The 23,666-nt window shown below is 38.5% G+C and overlaps 2 protein-coding genes across 5 annotated transcripts in view; both read right to left on the reverse strand.

The window, feature by feature from the left end:
* Nucleotides 1-1,646: 1,646 nt before the first annotated feature.
* On the reverse strand, nucleotides 1,647-18,609 carry arl13b (ADP-ribosylation factor-like 13b). 3 transcript variants are annotated; one of them, XM_062061854.1, is made up of 10 exons: nucleotides 12,093-12,246; nucleotides 9,711-9,781; nucleotides 9,362-9,611; nucleotides 9,153-9,258; nucleotides 8,807-9,009; nucleotides 8,475-8,589; nucleotides 8,245-8,401; nucleotides 2,552-2,674; nucleotides 2,260-2,328; nucleotides 1,647-2,009 (listed from the first exon to the last, which is right to left on the reverse strand). In XM_062061854.1, the coding sequence occupies exons 1-10, from the start codon at nucleotides 12,116-12,118 to the stop codon at nucleotides 1,933-1,935; spliced, it is 1,197 nt and encodes a 398-aa protein (XP_061917838.1). In that variant the 5' UTR covers nucleotides 12,119-12,246; the 3' UTR covers nucleotides 1,647-1,932. The 3 variants fall into 3 exon arrangements, with proteins under 3 accessions (XP_061917838.1, XP_061917845.1, XP_061917832.1); XM_062061848.1 differs by lacking the exon at nucleotides 12,093-12,246 and adding an exon at nucleotides 18,079-18,609 and having other exon boundaries at nucleotides 1,649-2,009; XM_062061861.1 differs by lacking the exons at nucleotides 2,260-2,328; nucleotides 12,093-12,246 and adding an exon at nucleotides 18,079-18,609 and having other exon boundaries at nucleotides 1,648-2,009.
* A 2,036-nt stretch (nucleotides 18,610-20,645) lies between these two features.
* cbsa (cystathionine beta-synthase a) overlaps nucleotides 20,646-23,666 on the reverse strand; it is a 30,962-nt gene continuing 27,941 nt past the window's right edge. Inside the window, exons 15-16 of one of the 2 annotated variants that reach the window (XM_062061877.1) lie at nucleotides 21,206-21,367; nucleotides 20,646-20,915 (exon numbers count right to left, since the gene is read on the reverse strand). In XM_062061877.1, the coding sequence (XP_061917861.1) occupies nucleotides 21,231-21,367 (137 nt within the window). In that variant the 3' untranslated portion in view covers nucleotides 20,646-20,915; nucleotides 21,206-21,230. Of the gene's footprint in view, nucleotides 21,368-23,666 lie in introns of both variants that reach the window. The other variant, XM_062061871.1, reaches the window with a different exon arrangement.

Consider the following 23,666-nt stretch of genomic DNA (forward strand, 5'->3'; position numbering starts at 1 on the left):
ACTTTTTGACTCGGGGGGCCGCATTAGGTGAAAATAATTTAGTCGGGGGCCGGGCTGTATGTATATATATATATATATATATATATATATATATATATATATATATATATATATATATATATATATATATATATATATATATTTATATATACACGTTAGGTCAGGAAAAAAACAAAGAGGCTATTTCATCCCTACAAGCCTGTTTCGCAAAATATCTTCAATAAAATCTTCTGAAGAGCAGGGAAACCTGCGAAACAGGCTTTTATTGAAGTATATAAAATCCCCTGAAGAGCAGGGAAACCTGCAAAACAGGCTTTTATTGAAGTATATAAAATCCCCTGAAGAGCAGGGAAACCTGCGAAACAGGCTTGTAGGGATGAAATAGCCTCTGTGTTTTTTTCCTGACCTGTTTCGCAGGTTTCCCTGCTCTTCAGGGGATTTTATTGAAGTATATAAAATCCCCTGGGAAAATGCATTTTTTGACAATATGATTTGCCTAAGTGGCTTGGAGACACCGGGAGTAACAAGCGGTAGAAAATGGATTAGAAAAGACAGATTTAAAAAATAATTAAAAAAATTATATATATATTTTTTATTTTTTTTAACTTGGGACTTCCCACGGGCCGGATTTTGGACGCTGGCGGGCGGATAGTTTGGGGACCCCTGCTCTAAACCATCCATCCATCCATCCATTTTATACCGCTTGTCCCTTTCGGTGGTCGCGGGGGGTGCTGGAGCCTATCTCAGCCGCATTCAGGCGCCAGTGATTCTCAAAACTGTGGTACAGGCTCCATCTAGTGGTATGCCAAAGAATGACTTGAGTAGAGTACAAGTGATTTAATTTTATATATTGAAAAACAGTCTTACTGTTCAAACGGTGTGTAATGTAACAGTGGCCATCCATTTTCTACCGCTTGTCCCTTTCGGGGGTCGCGGGGAGTGCTGGAGCCTATCTCAGCTAGCCTATCTCAGCTGCATTCGGGCGGTAGGCAGGGTAAATATAATTGTTAAATAGAACCTATGCCCTTTTTTTAATGAGTACTCAGGTGTACCATGCTACTGCATTTTAATGTTTGTCATTATGGTGGTACTTGTTTTCTAGAAGGTATTTGGTAAAAAAAAACGTATTTACACTATTATTACATTACTTTATAAAACTACCTTAGTTGTTATTCGTACACAATTGTACCGTTTTTATGCCATATTTATTATCTGAAAGCATGTTTTCCTTTTTAAAAGGCGTGTTACATGTTACTATTGTGCTGTTTTTTGGGGGGAGGGCTCAAGCACCATTTAAATACATTTCAATAGGAGACGCAGAGTGTTTCGAGGTAAGAGCTCTGTCACAGAACTAATTAAGGTTGTACATTGAGTATGTTATATAACATACTGTAATACTAATAATTATGTGCAATGACTATGTATGCTTTCTTCCACCTGATAGTCACCGAGTCGTTAAAAGGAGCCCAGAAATCAAAAGTATTTAGAAAAATCCAGCTGTTTTAATGTGAACTGCAAGTTTTCCCATGGACTGTTGTGGTTTCTCACTAGTGTGTGGGTCAGATCATAATGCAGATGCATTAATTATATGTATGGAAAATACATATTGCATAAAATAATAGACAATGTGAATATGAATACAATATTCTTTTAGTTTAATAACATTGTAAAAACATATGGTACATGAACAAACAAGTGTATAGTAAAATATTTTTTTCCATGTCAGTGAAACCACCGTTTTAAGGACCTCTTAACAGGACGCCCATTTCTGTGTTGCCTCTTTACCTCTTACATCATGCTCAGTGCTCCCAAGCTGCTCTTTCCCAGAGAAGCTGCAGGTTGTGTGCGTTCGGTTGTTTACACTCCATTTGCTTGAGGCAAAAAGCAAAAGGGGAGAGCCGTGATCGGGTGGGGCCTCGATCGGCGAAGAGGTTAAAAAACCACGTCATGAGTGTCACTGTTAGGCTGCGGCCTGTTTGCAACAGGTGGGAGGGGCTTCTTGTTAAACTCTGTAAAGCGAAAGAGAGGGTTTGCTAAATTATCACACAACAACTGAAATCAAACAAAGAAAAATAAAGAGTGAAGATGCTGCATTGAGACAGACAGATGGATAAAAAGACAACCAAGCTGAGGAGGAAACGTCTCAGTATTAGTGGATGAGTACAGTAAATGAAAACCACGACCAGTTAGCAAGCGGTGAGGTGGGAGTTAAAGAATGAAACATGAGCAGTGAATTTTATTCTGGACACATTTCTTTACCAGAGGGCTTTGAGTCCCAGAGTGGCTCTAGTTTGGGCAGCCTAGAAACTTTAGGCGTGGCCCATCCAACTAAAATAGTAGAAAAATGGAAAATTCTGTCAGGAAAAAATGTGCCTGACCCTTCTTATGGCTGTCGCTTCAGAGATGATCAACTATGCTACATACTTGACAATCTAAAATTGCAACAGTATCCACTTCCTGCTTAGTTTCGTGTAATCAATGAAACATCTCCGTGTAAAGAGGGCAATTTAATCAGTTTGATGAAGTGTGAACTAGATAGGAGAGGACTAACCGGGAGGAGGTGGAGGAGTGGCGTTATCTCCCTGCCCCTCCTCCGTCTTCAGCGGGTCCACACGGTGCTTCCTCTTCAGATACAACTTTCTCCCTTTTTTCTTGCTCGGCTCAGTAGCGGTGCCTGCAACAAAGTGCGGTACAATAACTCAGAAATTAAAATTGAAAATCTCTCGTACTGTATTTCCACTGCATCAAATGTTTGACGTTTGAAATCATATTCATTCCTTAAAACAGTCTCAGCACTATTATTTTGTTCATCTATCCAACCATTTTCTACCGCTTGTCCCTTTTGGGGTCGCTGGAGCCTATCAGCTGCATTCGGGCGGAAGGCGGGGTACACCCTGGACAAGTCGCCACCTCATCGCAGGGCCAACACAGATAGACAGACAACATTCACACTCACATTCACACACTAGGGCCAATTTAGTGTTGCCAATCAACCTATCTCCAGGTGTATGTGTTTGGAGGTGGGAGGAAGTCGGAGTACCCGGAGGGAACGCACACAGTCACAAAGAGAACATGCAAACTCCACACAGAAAGATCCCGAGCGCAGGATCGAACCCAGGACTACTCAGGACCTTCATATTGTGAGGCACATGCACTAACCCCTGTCCCACCGTGTTGCCCATTATTTTGTCCATGCACTAACCCCTGTCCCACCGTGTTGCCCATTATTTTGTCCATGTACTAACCCCTGTCCCACCGTGTTGCCCATTATTTTGTCCATTCTTCCAAAATTTTGCGGGGTTTTTTTGTGATTGCTGCGGCCTAAAAACGCCTCAATTCGCAGTAGTTTAAGGTAGTTGTGGCAAAAGTTGTTTTGAGGCTCATTTGTTTTTGAAAACATTTAATCAACTTGGGATAACATTTTCCTTGTAACCTTAATCTCAAAAAGCACAGGATTTCTACATAAATTGGAACAAATACTGTATTGATGTTTTACTTATTTTATACGCATACTTGCCAACCCTCCCGTTTTTAGCGGGAGACTCCCGGTATTCAGCGCCTCTCCCGATAACCTCCCGGCAGAAATTTTCTCCCGACAAACTCCCGGTATTCAGCCGGAGCTGGAGGCCACGCCCCCTCCAGCTCAATGCGGACCTGAGTGGGGACAGCCTGTTCTCACGTCCGCTTTCCCACAATATAAACAGCTTGCCTGCCCAATGACGTCATAACATCTACGGCTTTTAGAGAGTAGATTGCACAACTGCGCACACAACAAGGAGACGAAGCAGAAGAACGAGGAAGTTACAGACAAGGCGACGCCGTCGACGAGCAAGATGAAGAAATACGCTTGCAAGTTCCAAAACGAATGGAAACAAGAATTTCAGTTCATCCAGGACAGTTCGAAGGGGAAGGGGTATGTTGCCTGTACATTTTGTAGAACAGACTTCTCCATTAAACACGGTGGCCAAAATGATATACTCATTCATGAACGGAGAAGTTAAACAGGACAATGCTGCCATCTACTGGATAGTCTCTGGAACACTGAAATTCAAGTATTTCTTTTATTTATATGTATAATAAAATAAATAAATATATATATATATATATATATATATATATATATATATATATATATATATATATATATATATATATATAGCTAGAATTCACTGAAAGTCAAGTATTTCATACATATATATATATATATATATATATATATGAAATACTTGAGTTGGTGAATTCTAGCTGTAAATATACTCTCCTCTTAACCACCCCCCCCCCCCCCCCCCCCCCCCACACACACCTCCCGATATCGGAGGTCTCAAGGTTGGCAAGTATGTTTATACCACACAATTTACATTAGATGGCAGTTAAAATTCATATTAAGAGCTAATTGTCAAATGATTGTACTGTTTTAATTAGTAATAATTAATCAAAATTACAGAAAGAAACACCACCAAAGGCTTACTTATTGTCAGCTGTCTGCTATGTTGCAGAAATATTCCATGTTTATTTTACGTTTGTCTATCTAAAACATTCATTTATGTTCCAACACAATGTTAAGAACATGTGTGATCTATTGAGAGTGATATATAGTGGTATTATTGTTTGGTCAATGAGAGACGGTAAGATTGTCATCACACATCTCTGTCATTTAAATGCTGCCTCTTTGCTCGGTCAACATTACAAATGACAATATTAAAGTTAAAGTACCACTGATATTACTCTCTGCACTACCACTGATATTACTCTCTGCATTTGACCCATCCCCTTGTTCCACCCCCTGGGAGGTGAAGCAGCAGTGGTGGCCGCGCTCGGAATCATTTTGGTGATTTAACCCCCAATTCCGACCTCTGATGCTGAGTGCCAAGCAGGAAGGTAATGGGTCCCATTTTTATAATCTTTGGTATGACTCGGCCGGGGTTTGAACTCACGACCTACCGATCACAGGGCGGGCACTCTAACCACAAGGCCACTGAGCAGGTATCGTTATATCATTAATTGCCGCACCCTGGATAATTGAACCTGAGGACAAAAAATCAACAATTTGTTCATAGTTAACTCAAAACTAACCGCGATCAATTGCAGATAAATAAATATTTGTGTCATTAATAAGTGTACCCTTTTTTCATGTTTTTATGATTGGACAATTACTTTGCTTTAATTAAATGTTTTTAAACATTATGCTATTTTAAACAGCTCAACACAAAAAGGACATTGTTTTAATGAGAATAAGTCAAAAAATACCTGCATTGCCTAGGTGTCTTGCCAGATTTTGTATTTCGTAGGAATACAGTATTTGTATTCCTGCTCTAGGAGCGCTTGCATTCAGAAGAGGAACTACACTTTCATGTTTAGATACCAATTTCACACATTTATGACACAACATGTGGATTGTTACAATCCTGGTTCGATTGTCAAAGATGTTTGGTAATGTAATCTGTGATATTTCAAACTGAAAAAATGTTTTCTGATTATCTGTACATTACATGTTGTACAAGTCAATGGTATTCATATATCTGCATGACAATGTTTTACCTTCCGTATTAATTAAAACAAAGGTTTTATTAAACTTTCTGGAATTGAGGACTATCAAGCACAACATGTTATAAAAGAATATACACTTTATTTCAATCTGCCACTAAACACTTATTTAGGTAGATTAGATTAGATTAGATTAGATTAGATTTAGATTTATTGGTCCCCTTGGGGAAATTCATTGTCACTGCCGTACATTTGAACAATAGACATTACACATCACAAACAATAACAAAAAGACATCCTACATGACCAACACACATTCATTCATTTTCTACCGCTTATCCCTCTCTGTGTCATGGGGAACTGGAGCCTATCCTAGCGGCTTGGATTACACAATAAAACATATTTGACAGAGCATTATCGTAATGTAAGACAATTTTTCATTTTCTTATATATTTAGACTGTATTTGACGTGTTGCGCTATTATTGTGAAGCCGAAAGTGTGTAAGTGTCTTGACATGTTTTGCCAAAGGTCTCCGATTAAAGAGTGACTCTTGACCTCTTGTCCACAGTCTTTTTTTCTGTTGAGCTTTAATGCCATATTACTAATGCAGTTAGTGAAACAATCTACATTTTATGTTATCAAATCCAGCAACCCCGAAAGGGACAAGCGGTAGAAAATGGATGGATGAATGCACTAAACTGTAAAGTAAACACAGACATGAAGCTCCTCTCCTCTACAAGCGGCAAAGTGCGCCAGCAGGCGTTCGCTCCAATGACGTCGTCTCACGGCAATCGAAGACAAAATGGTAATGTCTTGTCGGGAGAACGACTTGCTATGGCTTTGGATCTGAGAGTTCCATAATGAACGCCTTTCTTTGTGTATTTCTGCTCGCTATTTTTGAACTTGCGGCTCGAAAGTAACTAACCCCATTACATTCCCCCATGCTACAAAATGGGCCGAGGTTTAAAAAGGAGTCAGGACGCCTGCGTGTTAACCACGCGTTAAAACAATTAGCGCCGTTAAATTACCTTATAGTTAACGAGTTATTATCGTGTTAAGTTTAATCATTTTGCATTGGAGTCTACTGAAAATGATGGAAAGCGCCTGGCAACCCTTTTCAGTCGAGGACGTGAAGATATCGACTTATTCGGAATTATGACAACAGGACATCTGCTGATTGGAGTAAGCGTTGCTCTGGTTTGTCGACAAATTGGAAGTTGCTGGCAGTCTTCAAAGTACCCCAAAGCTGCCACAAATGATTGGAGGATGTGGGAAGAACTGTGGACACTCTTGTGGTTTTGGATCACATCGGACTGTCTGCCCCACAGTTTTGAGGACCAGTCATAGACAATTTAGAGTGAAAAGCAAATTTTATTTTCACTCGCATACAAAACATTCTAACTTGGATTGTTTCCCTGGCTTCGAGACTCTCCCGAAGGACAGTGCAGCGAAGACACAACTAACTCTTCTTAACTCTCATGGACACACACCGGTTGTTGTTGACTTTGGACTGACTGGCAAGAACACCAAGGCCGTGGAACAGAGACACACTACGGGGCTTAAACACAAACATGCATCCACAAAAATATACGCCACACATACACACCCCACCCCCAATCCAACGCCCTCGACGCAAATCCCATAGGGGTGATGAATGGATGGTCAGCGCCTGAGAGCTGCGGCCTACCATCATGACCTCGCACTCCCTTCCCTCTGTTGCTAGATATCTTGAGATGTACGTTGTAATATGTATATGTGCTTTGCTATGGAGGCTTTTTCTCACTCCAGACTGGGCCCCCTTAGGAGCCCAGTCTAGATTGTATTTTTTTACTCATCCTTCACCAGAGTTTTACCTTTTTCCCATCTTTTACGGGGCGCCTTGTGGCGACCCATCAGCGTTCCTGTTCTGTAACAGTGTACACTGTTTGTTTTGTCTAATCTTGAATGGGTTTGTGCTGAAAACAAAGTTTTGTTTTACTTGTGCAATGACAATAAAGACCTACCAACTGCCGCTGTGGTCAAAGTTGGAATTGCCACAAAACACATTTTAATATATCCGACACTCAACTGCCATACGGCGGCTAAAGTGGTTAGTGCCCCGTTCAAATGTGTCACGTTTCATGTGTCAGGTAAACTGTGACGAATGGGGCCATGTGAATCCCCTTCCTGTAAACTAGGAAGTCAGGACCCCAGTGTGTTGCTAAATGTTTATATACTACATTACACAAAAGGCTTAGCGCCATAAACCGGACCCGGAAGTAGGTTTGAGATACTCGGGAGGATGACGCTTGAGCCGTTGGAGAAATAAAGAGCGTTGTTGTTCCTGCTTCTTCGACACAAGAAACAAAACAAGCTTTGATTAGACCGTTGACGTGCGTGTTCAAGCACCCCTTGAGAGACAAATTCGGTTGGCAAAAATATGCAGGGAAGTTGTAGGCATTGGATAAAGTTACGAGGCTGCGCAAAATTCACAGGGATTGGTTGATTTGTGCTTTTGCAAATTCCTGGAGGGACTGGTTGTTACTTTCGCTTGGGAGTCAGATCAATCTGACTCTTCCCAGGTGGTGCAAAAACAGGCCACATGCTGTCGTGCTAATGATCTTCAAAAGTGCCATCAGCCTTTATCTTCACACTGATTATTTTTAGTTCAGTGATAATTACATTTTTGCATGGTGGAATTGCACACTGACAGGTGTTCAAGTGTACGCCGAAACACAGAAAAAAAAGATGACAGTTACTTAATTGTAAGTTACACTTACTTGAACTGGAATTTTCCGGCGTTTGTCTGGAATTGTCTGGCTCTTCGTGATTATCCTCCTCAAACTCTGCCTCTGCCTCTGCATCTGTCTTAAAACTGTTGCTCATGTGCTCCTGCAGCTCCTGTTGCCTCCTCTTCCAATTTTCCTTATCTTCACACTGAATTAAATTTTGGATAAAGGTGAAATTGGTCAATTGGTCTTGTTTTAATGGTCGGTAGCAGCTTCCACACCTCAGTTAGGACATTTTCGATGGGCTGGAAGGGGTTGTGCACGTGTTGTTCAAAAAGCTCGTCTTTGCAGGCATGCACGCCTTCGCGGTCTGCCTCCTCCCTCTCTTGCCGCTCTCTAAGAGAAAAATGTTATTAACCTTATGGCATCTTGATATACACATCTTTAGGGCAAAGTTAGTTACAGAAAAAAATATGCTCAGGTCAATTGAGGTCAAGTTTTGACTCCAAGCCATGAATAAATATTCTATTACACTGCAGACAGAGATTGTCTTAAGTCCTTGGCCAGCATGCTGAGCGACCATACAGTACATAACCTATCCAGACGCACGTACCTCTCTTCTCGTATCCGTCTGACTCGTTCTACCCTTTCTTTCTTATCCTGCTCCTCCTGAGCGTGCTGCTCTGCTGTGTCTTTCTGCACGCGCTCGGTGATGGCCTCATAATCTTTGGCAATGTTGTTAAGCAGCCAGCTCAGGCCCCTTTTAATGGATTTGTCAAATTTTTTGCCATAACCCAAGACTGCAGAGCACGGCTCCTGGAAAAGGAATATAAAATATTTCAATAGCACTGACGAGTTCAAGCAGGCTAGGATACTAAACATTTCTATAAATGGCTGGGCTCGGGGTAAAACTGACTCTACATGTCACTCACTACTGTGCCAGGTGCACAAACACTTACAATCTGACAAAGACACTTGTTCTCATTAACAAGCTTCTCTAACGACAGGTTCTCAATGATATCTGCTTCAGCCAATGCGCCCTCCTGATCTTGTTTGTTGGCAAGTCTGGAAGCCAAGACAAGAACTCATTGAATATATGCCACCTGGCAAGTAAACCGCAATTTCAAACACAAATGTACAGTATATCATTTAGGTTCTATCCACTCACACGAGCACAGGCTTCCCAGCGATGCGTGGGTGCTGCAGGACTTCTGCCATGGTTTCCCGTGTCTCCTGGATTCGCTGCACATCGCTGGAGTCCACCACAAACACCACACCGTGTGACTCAGAGTAGTAATTCTTCCATATGCCACGGATCCTCTTCCCACCGCCCAGATCGAAGATCGTGACCTCAAACTTGCCCTGCTTCAGGTCAACCTTAGAAAAACCCACAGTTGGGGCGACATCTTGGGGATTCTCTGAAATCAAATTAAAAAGACACAGGTTGCACCCGTTTTAGCCAAAAAGACACCTTTGTTAACATGAAGCTCTTAAAAGATGTAAAAATAGGTACAAACCTCCTTGAATTCCACGTACTGTGGCGGTCTTTCCTGCATTATCCAATCCTACCATTACCAGAGTCACTTTTCTGTAAAATTAGAAATGAGTATGATTACACTTTGGCCTAAAATAGACACACATTCCGATTCGTCAGTGAAGTCCAGGCAGGCTCAGAACAACTAGGGATGTCCCGATCAACATAATTGGTCGTCGATCCCGGTGTGATTTTTTGTCCTCAGATTCAATCCGACTGAGTCCCGATCTGACACTTAGACAATAAATTATACAACTGAAAATGTTTTACAGCAAGTAACTATAGTGAACACATTAATATAAAGCTTATCTTGGTGAATTTAGAATTGCTAGAATTGTTGTAAATCAGATGATGTATGATAATTTGTGGTAATGAATTCTACATATAATTTTTTTTACAAAATAAAGTGAAGAGTGCACAATAACTAAAGAAAAGCATAAACTACTACTGGCTTATTTTCCCTCAAAGCCTTACTGTATCCAGAAACTTACTCCTGAGTTTTTAAATACAAACAAAAATGACTCCCCCAAAAAACATTTTTATTAAGAACAATAAAAAGAAAAATACAGAATTAATAATTTAGTATCGTTGGTATACTGATACTACACACAGTATCAATATTATCGACATCTGGATCGATCCCGCCTACTTTACATTGAAGCTTTAGCCCTTAGCTTTAGAAATTAGCTTTTGTGTGCCGTCGATTCCGATATCGATCATCCATGAGTAATATCGTCCAATACCGATCACATGTATTAACTGTACATTTTTCAACGTATTCACAGGGAGTGCTATTGACACGACAGTTCAACAGTATCAAGACAATATTTCAACTAGTTCCTTATCCTCTGTTATTACATACAATTGTTTGAGCAAAACTAAGTCAATAGTACACAATAACTAAAAAAAAAGTAAAAAGTATCTCTTACTCATTTCAATCCTTTGTTTGAGTCCTCCTTTATTCAGGTAATCTTATTACTTAGGTATTGATCATATACTGATACTACCCTTAATAGTCCATCCATCCATTTTCTACCGCTTGTCCCTTTCGGGGTTGCAGGGGGTGTTGGAGCCTATCTCAGCTGCATTCAGGTGGAAGGCGGTGTACACCCTGGATATGTCGCCACCTTATCGCAGGGCCAACCTTAATATTGACACCACCAATTTATGGATTGAACCTCCTCGTGTACTGACTGTGACAATGCTGACATACCAACAGTTGTTATATTATCCTCTAACTCTTATTAATCTACTTGTTACTTTCCCGTAAATCGTTGCTTACTTTCTTGTGTGACTTAGGTCCATCTACACTTTGTAAACTTTACTAAGCACTTACTTTGTGTTGTTTAGGACTAGGTTAGCTTTGCTATTGGCATGCCAGCTCCTGTCTTTCTCTCTGTGTGTGGGGTTTGAGTTGGGAGGCATTGGGGGGGTTAGCGGGGTGTGTATATTGTAGCGTCTCGGAAGAGTTAGTGCTGCAAGGGGTTCTGGGTATTTGTTCTGTCGTGTTTATGTTGGGTTACGGTGCAGATGTTCTCCCGAAATGTGTTTGTCATTCTTGTTTGGTGTGGGTTCACAGTGTGGCGCATATTTGTAACAGTGTTAATGTTGTTTTTACGGTCACCCTCAGTGTGACCTGTATGGCTGTTGACCAAGTATGACTTGCATTCACTTGTGTGTGTGAAAAGCCGTAGATATTATGTGATCGGGCCGGCACGCAAAGGCGGTGCCTTTAAGGCACGCCCCCAATATTGTTGTCTGGGTGGAAATCGGGAGAAATTCGGGAGAATGGTTGCCCCTGGAGATTTTCGGGAGGGGCACTGAAATTCGGGAGTCTCCCGGGAAAATCGGGAGGGTTGGCAAGTATGACTGGGAGATGCAACTGCTCTGTACTTCTCCCTACGTCCGTGTACCACTCCGTACAGCTGCGTTTTAAAAAGTAATACATTTTACTTTTTGAAACCGATACCGATAATTTCCGATATTACATTTTAAAGCATTTATCGGCCGTCCGATATTATCGGACATCTCTAATTGGCACCCAATCCGACCCCATCATCTGGATATCTCGGATTGTCACATCGGAAGGCACAGATAAGCCAATTAGATAAAAAGCACAACTAAATGAGTCAGCAATTGTCACAGGCTTGCATCTTTTAAAAACGTGTAATTAAACACAAGGTTTGCAATAATTAATTTGGATCATACGTCTGCTAAATATGCAGTAAAAGAAACAGTAATCAATAGCTCTGACATGCAAACCATGGCTGCTCCACAAGTTACACGATCAAGAACAAACTATGGGGGTTGGTAAGCACGTGACATAAACACTACCTGCCATTGTCATACTGCCATACATACTTAACTTAGACAGTTGTGCAGAAAAGACATCAAGCGCACAATCCATCAAAGAGTCCTCTGGAGCCGGCACCCTTTACTCAGAACAGCCTCATGACGTAAACCCAGAGAATGGTTATGTTCTGAACGCCCACTACCGGAGACCCCATAACCCTCTGGGTTATTGTTTGCACACCCCACACAGCAATGTGTCAAAGGAGACTTGCTGAACAGACCTGACTGGGGGATTACATGAGGATTTCAAACTAAATCCAGGATCAGATGTCTCACCAGTACCACGTGGGCTCGGCTCAAATGTTTGTTTTGTGTTCCTCAGTTGCTGGACACATGGCAATAAAATAGCACAACTTAGAGGAATTTTCAATATTTTGCCACTATAATGTAACTACTATTAAGTATCAGATGTATTCATCTTTTTATTAAATAAAAGCAAGAAAACTTTGTGATTAGGTGAAAGAATATGAAAAGGCTATACATGCAAAGGGAAATCTTTTCAAAACCTAGGCAATGTCCATTGAGTTTGGTAAAAAAACAGCTTTTAAAAAAAATCCAAGTTTATCGCATTTCAAAGGAATACTTGGTTTAATATTATTATTACACAATATATCAAACTTTATTTATAAAGCTTTCATACATAAGACCTGCTCAGTAGCCTCGTGGTTAGAGTGTCCGCTCTGAGACTGGAAGGTCGTGAGTTCAAACCTCGGCCGAGTCATACCAAAGTATATAAAAATGGGACCCATTGCACTTTAACTTTAACTTTATAAAATAAATGCAACACAAAGAGCTTTACAAAGTTAAAAACAATATTCTGATGACCCAGATCCCCCATTATCACATACGCACGCACAGACACAGATACCAAACACACACACATGCAACTCTATGAACAAATGAATGCATGCCTGAGTACAGAGGAGACATGTGAGTAAACACTATCACAGGAGCCATCTGCACCAGGAAGTCATTAGACTATGGCCACCAGGACGCTGACACACAAAGCGCCCCCACAGCACGGCCGACAACTCCTGAGGCAGGTGGTTCCCTCTAAGGAACGTTGGAAAGTGAAAATAATAAAACTTGTAAAATAGTAAGAACCATGAGTAGAGATAAAGGATAAACTACAGATAAGACATATGAAGATATATATTCTGCTTACAACCAGTAAGCCATTAACTAAGAGTGTTCCCTTAATAACCTCAGAATTATTGCTTATTGGTAACCCTAACCCTTATATGTTCCCCTAGTGTCCAAATAACTCTAAATTAAGTCAACTAATTAATGGTGAACATGTTCCCCATACTAAAGTGTTACCATATATATATATATATATATATATATATATATATATATATATATATATATATATAAACCGAATTTTTCGGATTATAAGTCACAGTTTTTTTCATAGTTTGGCCAGGGGTGCGATTTATACTCTGGAGCGACTTGTGTGAAATTATTAACACATTACCGTAAAATATCAAATAATATTATTTATCTCATTCACGTAAGAGACTAGGCGTATATCGGCAATCGTGACACACACACACGTCAACCAATAAAAATTTGGCGGGGGCGGGTCATGGCAGAAGTGCATTGTGAAAAAAAAGATGCTACCTGCTACTACTTCCGTACCTATGAAAATAGATCATTTCAACATTGCCGGTAACTTATAAAAACTGAGAAGGGCTGAACAAAAATGGCACTGAAAAGGAAATCATATACTGCAGGTAGCTGGAAGTAGTGAAATATGCAGCAGAAAACGGCAATCGAGCATCAGAAAGAAAGTTTGGAGTAAGCGAGAAACTTGTAAGGGACTGGTGAAAAATTTCCCCCAAAAATGCGACTTATACTCTAGTGCGACTTATATCTAGTGCGACTTATATATGTTTTTTTCCTTCTTTATTATGCATTTTCGGCCGGTGCGACTTATACTCCGGAGCAATTTATAATCCGAAAAATACGGTGTGTATATATATATATATATATATATATATATATATATATATATATATATATATATATATATATATATATATATATATATATATACTACCGTTCAAAAGTTTGGGGTCACATTGAAATGTCCTTATTTTTGAAGGAAAAGCACTGTACTTTTCAATGAAGATAACTTTAAACTAGTCTTAGCTTTAAAGAAATACACTCTATACATTGCTAATGTGGTAAATGACTATTCTAGCTGCAAATGTCTGGTTTTTGGTGCAATATCTACATAGTTGTATAGAGGCCCATTTCCAGCAACTATCACTCCAGTGTTCTAATGGTACAATGTGTTTGCTCATTGGCTCAGAAGGCTAATTGATGATTACAAAACCCTTGTGCAATCATGTTCACACATCTGAAAACAGTTTAGCTCGTTACAGAAGCTACAAAACTGACCTTCCTTTGAGCAGATTGAGTTTCTGGAGCATCACATTTGTGGGGTCAATTAAACGCTCAAAATGGCCAGAAAAAGAGAACTTTCATCTGAAACTCGACAGTCTATTCTTGTTCTTAGAAATGAAGGCTATTCCACAAATTTGTTTGGGTGACCCCAAACTTTTGAACGGCAGTGTATATATATATATATTACGACTTCTAAATGCAGCTTAAGTTATTTCAAGCATGTGCTTACTAACAACAAGGATGATTAATTCATTCTTAATATTTATTTATACGGTGACTGTGCTGCTCATTCAGCTGTTACAAAAATGTAAATGACTAATGAAACGTCCATTTAAAAGAAAGGAAAGGCAAAGTGCTTAAAAAAAAACAATTAACCTTGTTTGAGTATTTAAAAAACTGGGAAAAAACCAGCAGTGAAAAACAACAAAACACAAAATCTAACTTACTCAAGAAGAAAAGCATTTTTTGATGTTTAAAAAGCTTCACACTGATATATTAACTATTGATTATCTCTTGGCAGTTTTAGCACTCTAATAGACTCAATGTGTAGAACTTTATATTTGATTATTTCTTAAAATGCTCGCTATTCAATAGATTGTATTTTTAATCTTATGATATGTCCTCACTGGTGTGTGTGCGTATGTGTGTGTGTGTGTGTGTGTGTGTGTGTGTGTGTGTGTGTGTGTGTGTGTGTGTGTGTGTGTGTGTGTGTGTGTGTGTGTGTGTGTGTGTGTGTGTGTGTGTGTGTGTGTGTGTGTGTGTGTGTGTGTGTGTGTGTGTGTGTGTGTGTGTTGCAAATTGACGCTGCTTTAAAACATACTTGAATTGATGTAGAAAAAATTTAGCTGGCGGACTTTGGCTAAAATGATAGTTAAAGTTATTTTTCACACAACTTGGTCTCACTCTTGTTAGTCAACTAGCAAGGTAGAAGCAAACAGTACACTTATCGAGGCTGTGTCCGCATCCTACCTCCAAATGTCCCACATTATGTCTCCGCTTTGCAAAAAGAGCAATGTATTCATGTTTTTAACAAGAATAAGAACAAAATATCCTCACACTTTACATGTTATCACTGGCAGTGTGTTTGCGAGTGACCCACTTTCAGCCGGAAAAACACATTTAATTACGTCACGACTATTGTCGACACATATAATTGTCGGTGACAAATTTTGTTGTCGACTAATCGTTGCAGCCTTTTTGAGCCCTAGCACAAAGAGGATGAGTAATACCTTTTAGAATCCGAGCGCTAAACAGGTGCAGCTTTATTGTAACATTATAGCATCAACAGCATTGTTCGGTGCTAAACATACAAACTAACCATAATAAAATAAACACTCTGATATTTCCACTTTCGCTGGGAGGTCGACCGACGGGACGCTCACATTATTCCGTTTAGATGAAGAATCATTCACAATCCTCACAAGGGGTTACAGAAAAGTTGCAGCAACTAGAATCTTGTTTTGCCATCTCGGGGGGAAGTCGATGCCCATGGCCAGATTTGTTCACTACCAGGTGAGAGATGCCTTAATTATAATCTAAAATTAACTTTTGCCAAGTTTAAAAATGAAGCAGAAGCAGCCGCCGGCTCAGTGTGTCAACAACAGCAGCGTCAGCCAGCATTAGCTCACCGCTATCAATGCGCCGCTAAAATAGGCCGTCTGATTTGGAGCTTATGATAACAAGATCGCTCATATTTGGTTAATTTTCAGGTCACGACATGTAAACAGAGTATTGTTGGCAGTTTCTGGATGTTTTTAGAGAAGATATTATGGGCACAATAGAAGACAATTGTTAGCCATTTATTTATAAAGCCAAGTATGTGTTCTTGTCTTACATATTAGAGATGTCTGTTAATGGCTTTTTTGCCGATATCCGATATTGTCCAACTCTTAATTACCGATTCCGATATCAACCGACATATACAGTCATGAAATTAACACATTATTATGCCTAATTTTGTTCTGATGCCCCGCTGGATGCATTAAACAATGTAACAATGTTTTCCAAAATAAATCAACTCAAGTTTTGGAAAAAAATGCCAACATGACACTGCCATATTTATTATTGAAGTCACAAAGTGCTTTTTTTTTTAACATGCCTCAAAACAGCAGCTTGGAATTTGGGAGAGAATGAGGTTGAGGTGGGCGGGGTTGGGAGGGGGACGGGGTTGAGGTGGGTGTGGGGGGGGGGGGTTAGTGCTGCAAGGGGTTCTGGGTATTTGTTCTGTTGTATTTATGTTGTGTTACGGTGCGGATGTTCTCCCGAAATGTGTTTGTCATTCTTGTTTGTTGTGGGTTCACAGTGTGGCGCATATTTGTAACAGTGTTAAAGTTGTTTATACGGGCACCCTCAGTGTGACCTGTATGGCTGTTGACCAAGTATGCCTTGCATTCACTTGTGTGTGTGAAAAGCCGTAGATATAATGTGACTGGGCCGGCACGCAAAAGCAGTGCCTTTTAAGGTTTATTGGCGCTCTGTGCTTCTCCCTACGTCCGTGTACACAGCGGCGTTTTAAAAAGTCATGAATTTTACTTTTTAAAACTGATACAGAGAATTTTGAAACCGATACCGATAATTTCCGATATTACATTTTAAAGCATTTATCGGCCGATAATATCAGCAGTCCGATATTATCGGACATCCCTAATATATATATATATATATATATATATATATATATATATATATATATATATATATATATATATATATATATATACACTACCGTTCAAAAGTTTGGGGTCACATTGAAATGTCCTTATTTTTTAAGGAAAAGCACTGTACTTTTCAATGAAGATAACTTTAAAATAGTCTTAACTTTAAAGAAATACACTCTATACATTGCTAATGTGGTAAATGACTATTCTAGCTGCAAATGTCTGGTTTTTGGTGCAATATCTACATAGGTGTATAGAGGTCCATTTCCAGCAACTATCACTCCAGTGTTCTAATGGTACAATGTGTTTGCTCATTGGCTCAGAAGGCTAATTGATGATTAGAAAACCCTTGTGCAATCATGTTCACACATCTGAAAACAGTTTAGCTCGTTACAGAAGCTCCAAAACTGACCTTCCTTTGAGCAGATTGAGTTTCTGGAGCATCACATTTGTGGGGTCAATCAAACGCTCAAAATGGCCAGAAAAAGAGAACTTTCATCTGAAACTCGACAGTCTATTCTTGTTCTTAGAAATGAAGGCTATTCCACAAAATTGTTCGGGTGACCCCAAACTTTTGAACGGTAGTGTATATACATGTTATTTTATTGTAAAATACATTTTCTGACTCAAAAATCATAAAAATGTGTATGTGTGCAGCATAAATAGTAACCTTGTTGTGACGCCTATATATTACTGTAACTTGTTCTTAAAAATAGTAGTTATTCTGTATGTCAAATTGAGTGTTTGTGTATATTTGTATACTGTATATATGTATGTATATATATAAAAATATACATACATATGTTATTTTAAGTTATTGTAAAATACATTTTCTGACTCAAAAATCATAAAAATGTGTATGTGTGCAGCATAAATAGTAACCTTGTTGTGACGTCTATATTTAGGACATAATATAGTAAAATAACTCACCTTGCCGGCTCTCGCCAGCGTTTGAGCCAGTTGCAGCAGTTCGCCATCAGACTAAACATGTCAGGCCGAGCGTGGACGGCAGTCAAGTGCTCATCGAGCCTCCACAGTCCCACCGCTATCCCAGGCTTCTGTCGTCCTAAACTAAGTGCACTACATTATGAGCGACCTTCTCATAACATCGGCGTTGCTGCGGTTGTTTAACATGGTTTCCACCCAACGAGGTGAGCTTCACTGTCGCGGAAAGCCTGACACAAAGAATACATATCTACAAATGCCCCAAACCGTTAACTACAGCTAATGCTAATGCTAACGCGCTTCGAGCTCGCTATAGCGAGATTTTTACACTCGTTTTGAGTCTCGACACGCACCCGTGTGAACTACAGTTGTGTTCGCCGTCAGGTATGATTATGATATTGAAAAAGATGAAGACGTTTTACACGGAACGCGTAATTTAGCATTTAGCTTGTTTCCGCTTTGCTGCGCCTTCTTTTTCTGTTGCTAGGCTGCAAGCATGATGACGTCATTTTCCTTCGTCGAATAAATCTAGACTGATGACTGTAAAGAGCGCCCCCTGCGGCCATGTTGGCACCACACTATAGCTGTGTCCCAGGTCAGGTTTTTTTTATTCGTCTTTTTTTCTTTTCAAAGCCTTTATTTATAATATTCAACATTTATATACAATCAAATAAATAATAATCAAAACAAGTACATGTTGCCGTGTTTTTTGTTTTGATTTGTTTTTTTATTTATTTTTTGTTTTTTTATAAACCTTTATTTATAAATTGCAACATTTACAAACACTTGAGAAATAATAAAACACAATTGTAAAGCCATAGGCTCATACAAGTCCAGTAAATAATTTAATTTAATAATTTTAATAATTTAAATTTGGAACACAGCATCATCGTTTTCACAGCTTTTTGGTTGTTAGAGGTAGAGTGTTTTAAAGTAGAGTTCTAATTCTTTTTTAAAGGCCCAAAAAACAGGTCGTGTATTGAGAAACTTACATTTATATAAATAATACACTTTATTTATTTTTTTTGTATTATTTTTTTATTTTTTATAAACCTTTATTTATAAATTGCAACATTTACAAACAATTGAGAAATAATAATAATCAAAATAAGTACAAAAACAGTACAAAACAGCGCCAGGGGGTTGTAAACTCAAAGTAACTAAAATAGAATGCAATAAAATATATATATATATATATATATATATATATATGTATATATATATATATATAACAAAATGTAAAGCCATAGGCTCACACAAGTTCAGTAAATAATTAAAATTTGGAGCACAGCCTCATCGTTTTCACAGCTTTTTGGTTGTTAGAGGTAGAGAGTGTTTTGACGTAGAGTTCTAATTCTTTTTAAAGGCACAAAAAACAGGTCAGGTATTGAGAAACTTACATTTATATAAATAATACTTATTTTAATTTTTATTTAAATGATAAATGGGTTATACTTGTATAGCGCTTTTCTACCATCAAGGTACTCAAAGCGCTTTGACAGTATTTCCACATTCACCCATTCACACACTGATGGCGGGAGCTGCCATTCAAGGCGCTAACCAGCACCCATCAGGAGCAAGGGTGAAGTGTCTTGCCCAAGGACACAACGGACGTGACTAGGATGGTAGAAGATGGGGATTGAACCCCAGTAACCAGCAACCCTCCGATTGCCGATATATAACAAAATGTAAAGCCATAGGCTCACACAAGTTCAGTAAATAATTTAAATTTGGAACACAGCATCATCGTTTTCACAGCTTTTTGGTTGTTAGAGGTAGAGTGTTTTAACATAGTTTTTTAAAGGCACAAAAAAACGGTCGGGTATTGAGAAACTTACATTTATATAAATAATACACTTTATGTATTTTTATTTTTATGTATTTATTTTTTACATTTATTTATTTTTAGTTTTTAAATTTTATAAACCTTTATTTATAAATTGCAACATTTACAAACAATTGAGAAATAATAATAATCAAAATAAGTACAAAAACAGTACAAAACAGCGCCAGGGGGTTGTAAACTCAATAAAGTAACTGTAAAATAGAATGCAATATATATATATATATATATATATATATATATATATATATATATATATATATATATATATATATATATATATATATATCGGTGTACCCCGCCTTCCGCCCGATTGCAGCTGAGATAGGCTCCAGCACCCCCCACGACCCCAAAAGGGACAAGCGGTAGAAAATGGATGGATGGGTGTATATATATATATATATACACACACACATTATAATATATATATATTATATATTATAATATATATATATATATATATATATATATATATATATATATATATATATATATATATATATATATATATATATATATATATATATACATATATTTCCACATGTATATATATATATGTATATACATGTATGTAAATATATATATATGTGTATATATATGTATGTATAAAGTATAAATATTACTTTCTTGCTTTCTTTTTGCATTATAACAAAACACAAATAATGAATGCATCTAGATTTTGGACAATTCATGACCAATATGCATAAAATACAGTTTATACCCTTTATTAATACATACCCATTCATTACAGTAAGCTGAGTAAATAAAAATAAAAATAAAAAGCGTTTTCCTCCTAACACTTCACATTACTGGCACTGTGCTGAAAGTAGGAAAAATCCTTTACACATTCTGATTTGATTATACTCAAAGCACAAGCAGCAAACAACGTACAATGCAACTTGAAATATTTATCAACTAAAATAAATGTCAACCCGTCAAAATCTCGATTTTGGACTCTCATGGCATAAGTGTCTTCATTTTGCAAGAAAAAAACCCAAAATATTTGTGAAGTTCATAGTAAAGGTTTTGTAATGAAACAAAACTTTAACAGCAAGCAGATTTACTTTGTAACAGCTAATTGCTTGAGAGTAAATGCCCCTATCCCTAGTTACATGAACGGTGTAACAAACTTTATAGTACACAGAAACATAAACACGATTAGAAAGAAAAAAAGGAATCCTAATCAAAATCCTTAAGGACATTAAAAAAATAATAATACTTCAGACCAACTAATGGAGAAGAGCCGAGTGTGTTACGTTGCTGCAGGACCTGTACAATTGTGCAATGGCGCGCTTCACAGAGACAACTCGTCCGTGGAATCTGAGAAAGAACGCTCCCTCCGCTCGCGCGTCGTGACAAAGTTGAGCAGGTCGACAGCAGTTACCACCCCGAAGACCATCTGCTTTTGACTAGGAGAGCCGTCTGTCAAGTCTGCAATGGAAATAGAACGTATGAGAGGAGGAGGAGGAAGTGGATTGATACTTATTTACAGTTACACAGGTGGTGGCGTACGCTTCCGCTGAAGTAATGTTAGCTGCAATTTAACACACACACACACACACACACGAACGTATGCTGCTCGGGACAATTTAAACCAGGGCCGAGGAATAGGGAGGAGGTGGAGCCTACATCACAGTGCATCCAACACTATTTTAAATATACCGTATTTTTCGGAGTATAAGTCGCTCTGGAGTATAAGTCGCACCTGCCGAAAATGCATAATAAAGAAGGAAAAAAACACATAAGTCGCACTGGAGTATAAGTCGCATTTTTTGGGGAAATGTATTTGATAAACCCCAACACCAAGAATAGACATTTGAAAGGCAATTTAAAATAAATAAAGAATAGTGAACAACAGGCTGAATAAGTGTACGTTATATGAGGCATAAATAACCAACTGAGAACGTGCCTGGTATGTTAACGTAACATATTATGGTAAAAGTCATTCAAATAACTATAACATATAGAACATGCTATACGTTTACCAAACAATCTGTCACTCCTAATCGCTAAATCCCATGAAATCTTATACGTCTAGTCCAGGGGTCGGCAACCCAAAATGTTGAAAGAGCCATATTGGACCAAAAAAACAAAAACAAATCTGTCTGGAGCCGCAAAAAATTAAAAGCCATATTACATGTGTCATGAGATATAAATTTAAGTAAGAGGACTTAAAGGAAACTAAATTATCTCAAATATAGCTACAAATTAGGCATAATGATGCAATATATACATATAGCTAGCCTAACTAGCATGTTAGCATCGATTAGCTTGCAGTCATGCAGTGACCAAATATGTCTGATTAGCACTTCACACAAGTCAATAACATCAACAAAACTCACCTTTGTGCACTCATGTACAACGTTAAAAGTGTGGTGGACAAAATGAGACAGAAAAAGAAGTGGCATAAAACACGTCCTAGAAAGTCGGAGAAAGTTATGCATGTAAACAGACTATACGGTGAGTTCAAGGACCGCCAAAATAAGTAGGACAAAACGGCGCTCGCCAAATACTTGAATCAGTGAAGCATATTTAATACAAACAGTGTGATTTATAACAATTACGGAGGTTTGTGTCATGTTTGTCCTCCTACAGAAACCATACTAAAACAAAAAAATTGATTTTTTCCCCCTCATCTTTTTCCATTCTTCATACATTTTTGAAAAATCTCCAGAGAGCCACTAGGGCGGCGCTAAAGAGCCGCATGCGGCTCTAGAGCCGCGGGTTGCCGACCCCCGGTCTAGTCTCTCTGAATGAGCTAAATAATATTATTTGATATTTTACGGTAACGTGTTAATCATTTCACACATAAGTCGCTCCTGAGTATAAGTCGCACCCCCGGCCAAACTATGAAAAAAACTGTGACTTAATAGTCCGAAAAATACGGTATTTGCAAACACTTCAGAAAACTTTTTTGGTGGAGTCATTATGGGGTGATAGGTACAGACTATTATGAGGGGACCGATGTTTTTATATTTTTTTATTTATGTATTTATTTGACAGGGACAGTACAATTAAACATTGCTACCCACAGGTAACCGATGTCAAAGTACATAGGACTTCTAGCTAGAGATGTCCGATAATATCGGACTACCGAAATTATCGGCCGATAAATGCTTTAAAATGTAATATCGGTATCGGTTTCAAAAAGTAAAACGTATGACTTTTTAAAACGCCGCTGTGTACACGAACGTAGGGGGGAAGTAAAGAGCGCCAATAAACCTTAAAGGCACTGCCTTTGCGTGCCTGCCTAATCACATAATACCTACAGCTTTTCACACACACAAGTGATTGCAAGGCATACTTGGTCAACAGCCATACAAGTCACACTGAGGGTGGCCGTATAAACAACTTTAACACAGTTACAAATATGCGCCACACTGTGAACCCACACCAAACAAGAATGACAAACACATTTCGGGAGAACGTCCGCACCGTAACACAACATAAACACAACAGAACAAATACCCAGAACCCCTTTCAGCACTAACTCTTCCGGGACGCTACAATATACACCCCCCCACCCAATGTTTGTCATCACTTCTAAGAATGAAGAGCATAGAAGAAAAGGTCATTTCAAACATCAGTATTCAAAGGACAACTTAAAAACAAATGTGTATATCAGTGGTGGGGGTTAAACTATGGAATTCTCTTTACAATGAGATAAAAGATTGTAGAAATATATTCCAATTGAAAAAAATATATAAAGACAGAACAATAAGATCATATG

This window comes from Entelurus aequoreus, linkage group LG01 (genome assembly GCF_033978785.1).
Source record: "Entelurus aequoreus isolate RoL-2023_Sb linkage group LG01, RoL_Eaeq_v1.1, whole genome shotgun sequence".
In the NCBI taxonomy this organism is placed as follows: domain Eukaryota; kingdom Metazoa; phylum Chordata; class Actinopteri; order Syngnathiformes; family Syngnathidae; genus Entelurus; species Entelurus aequoreus.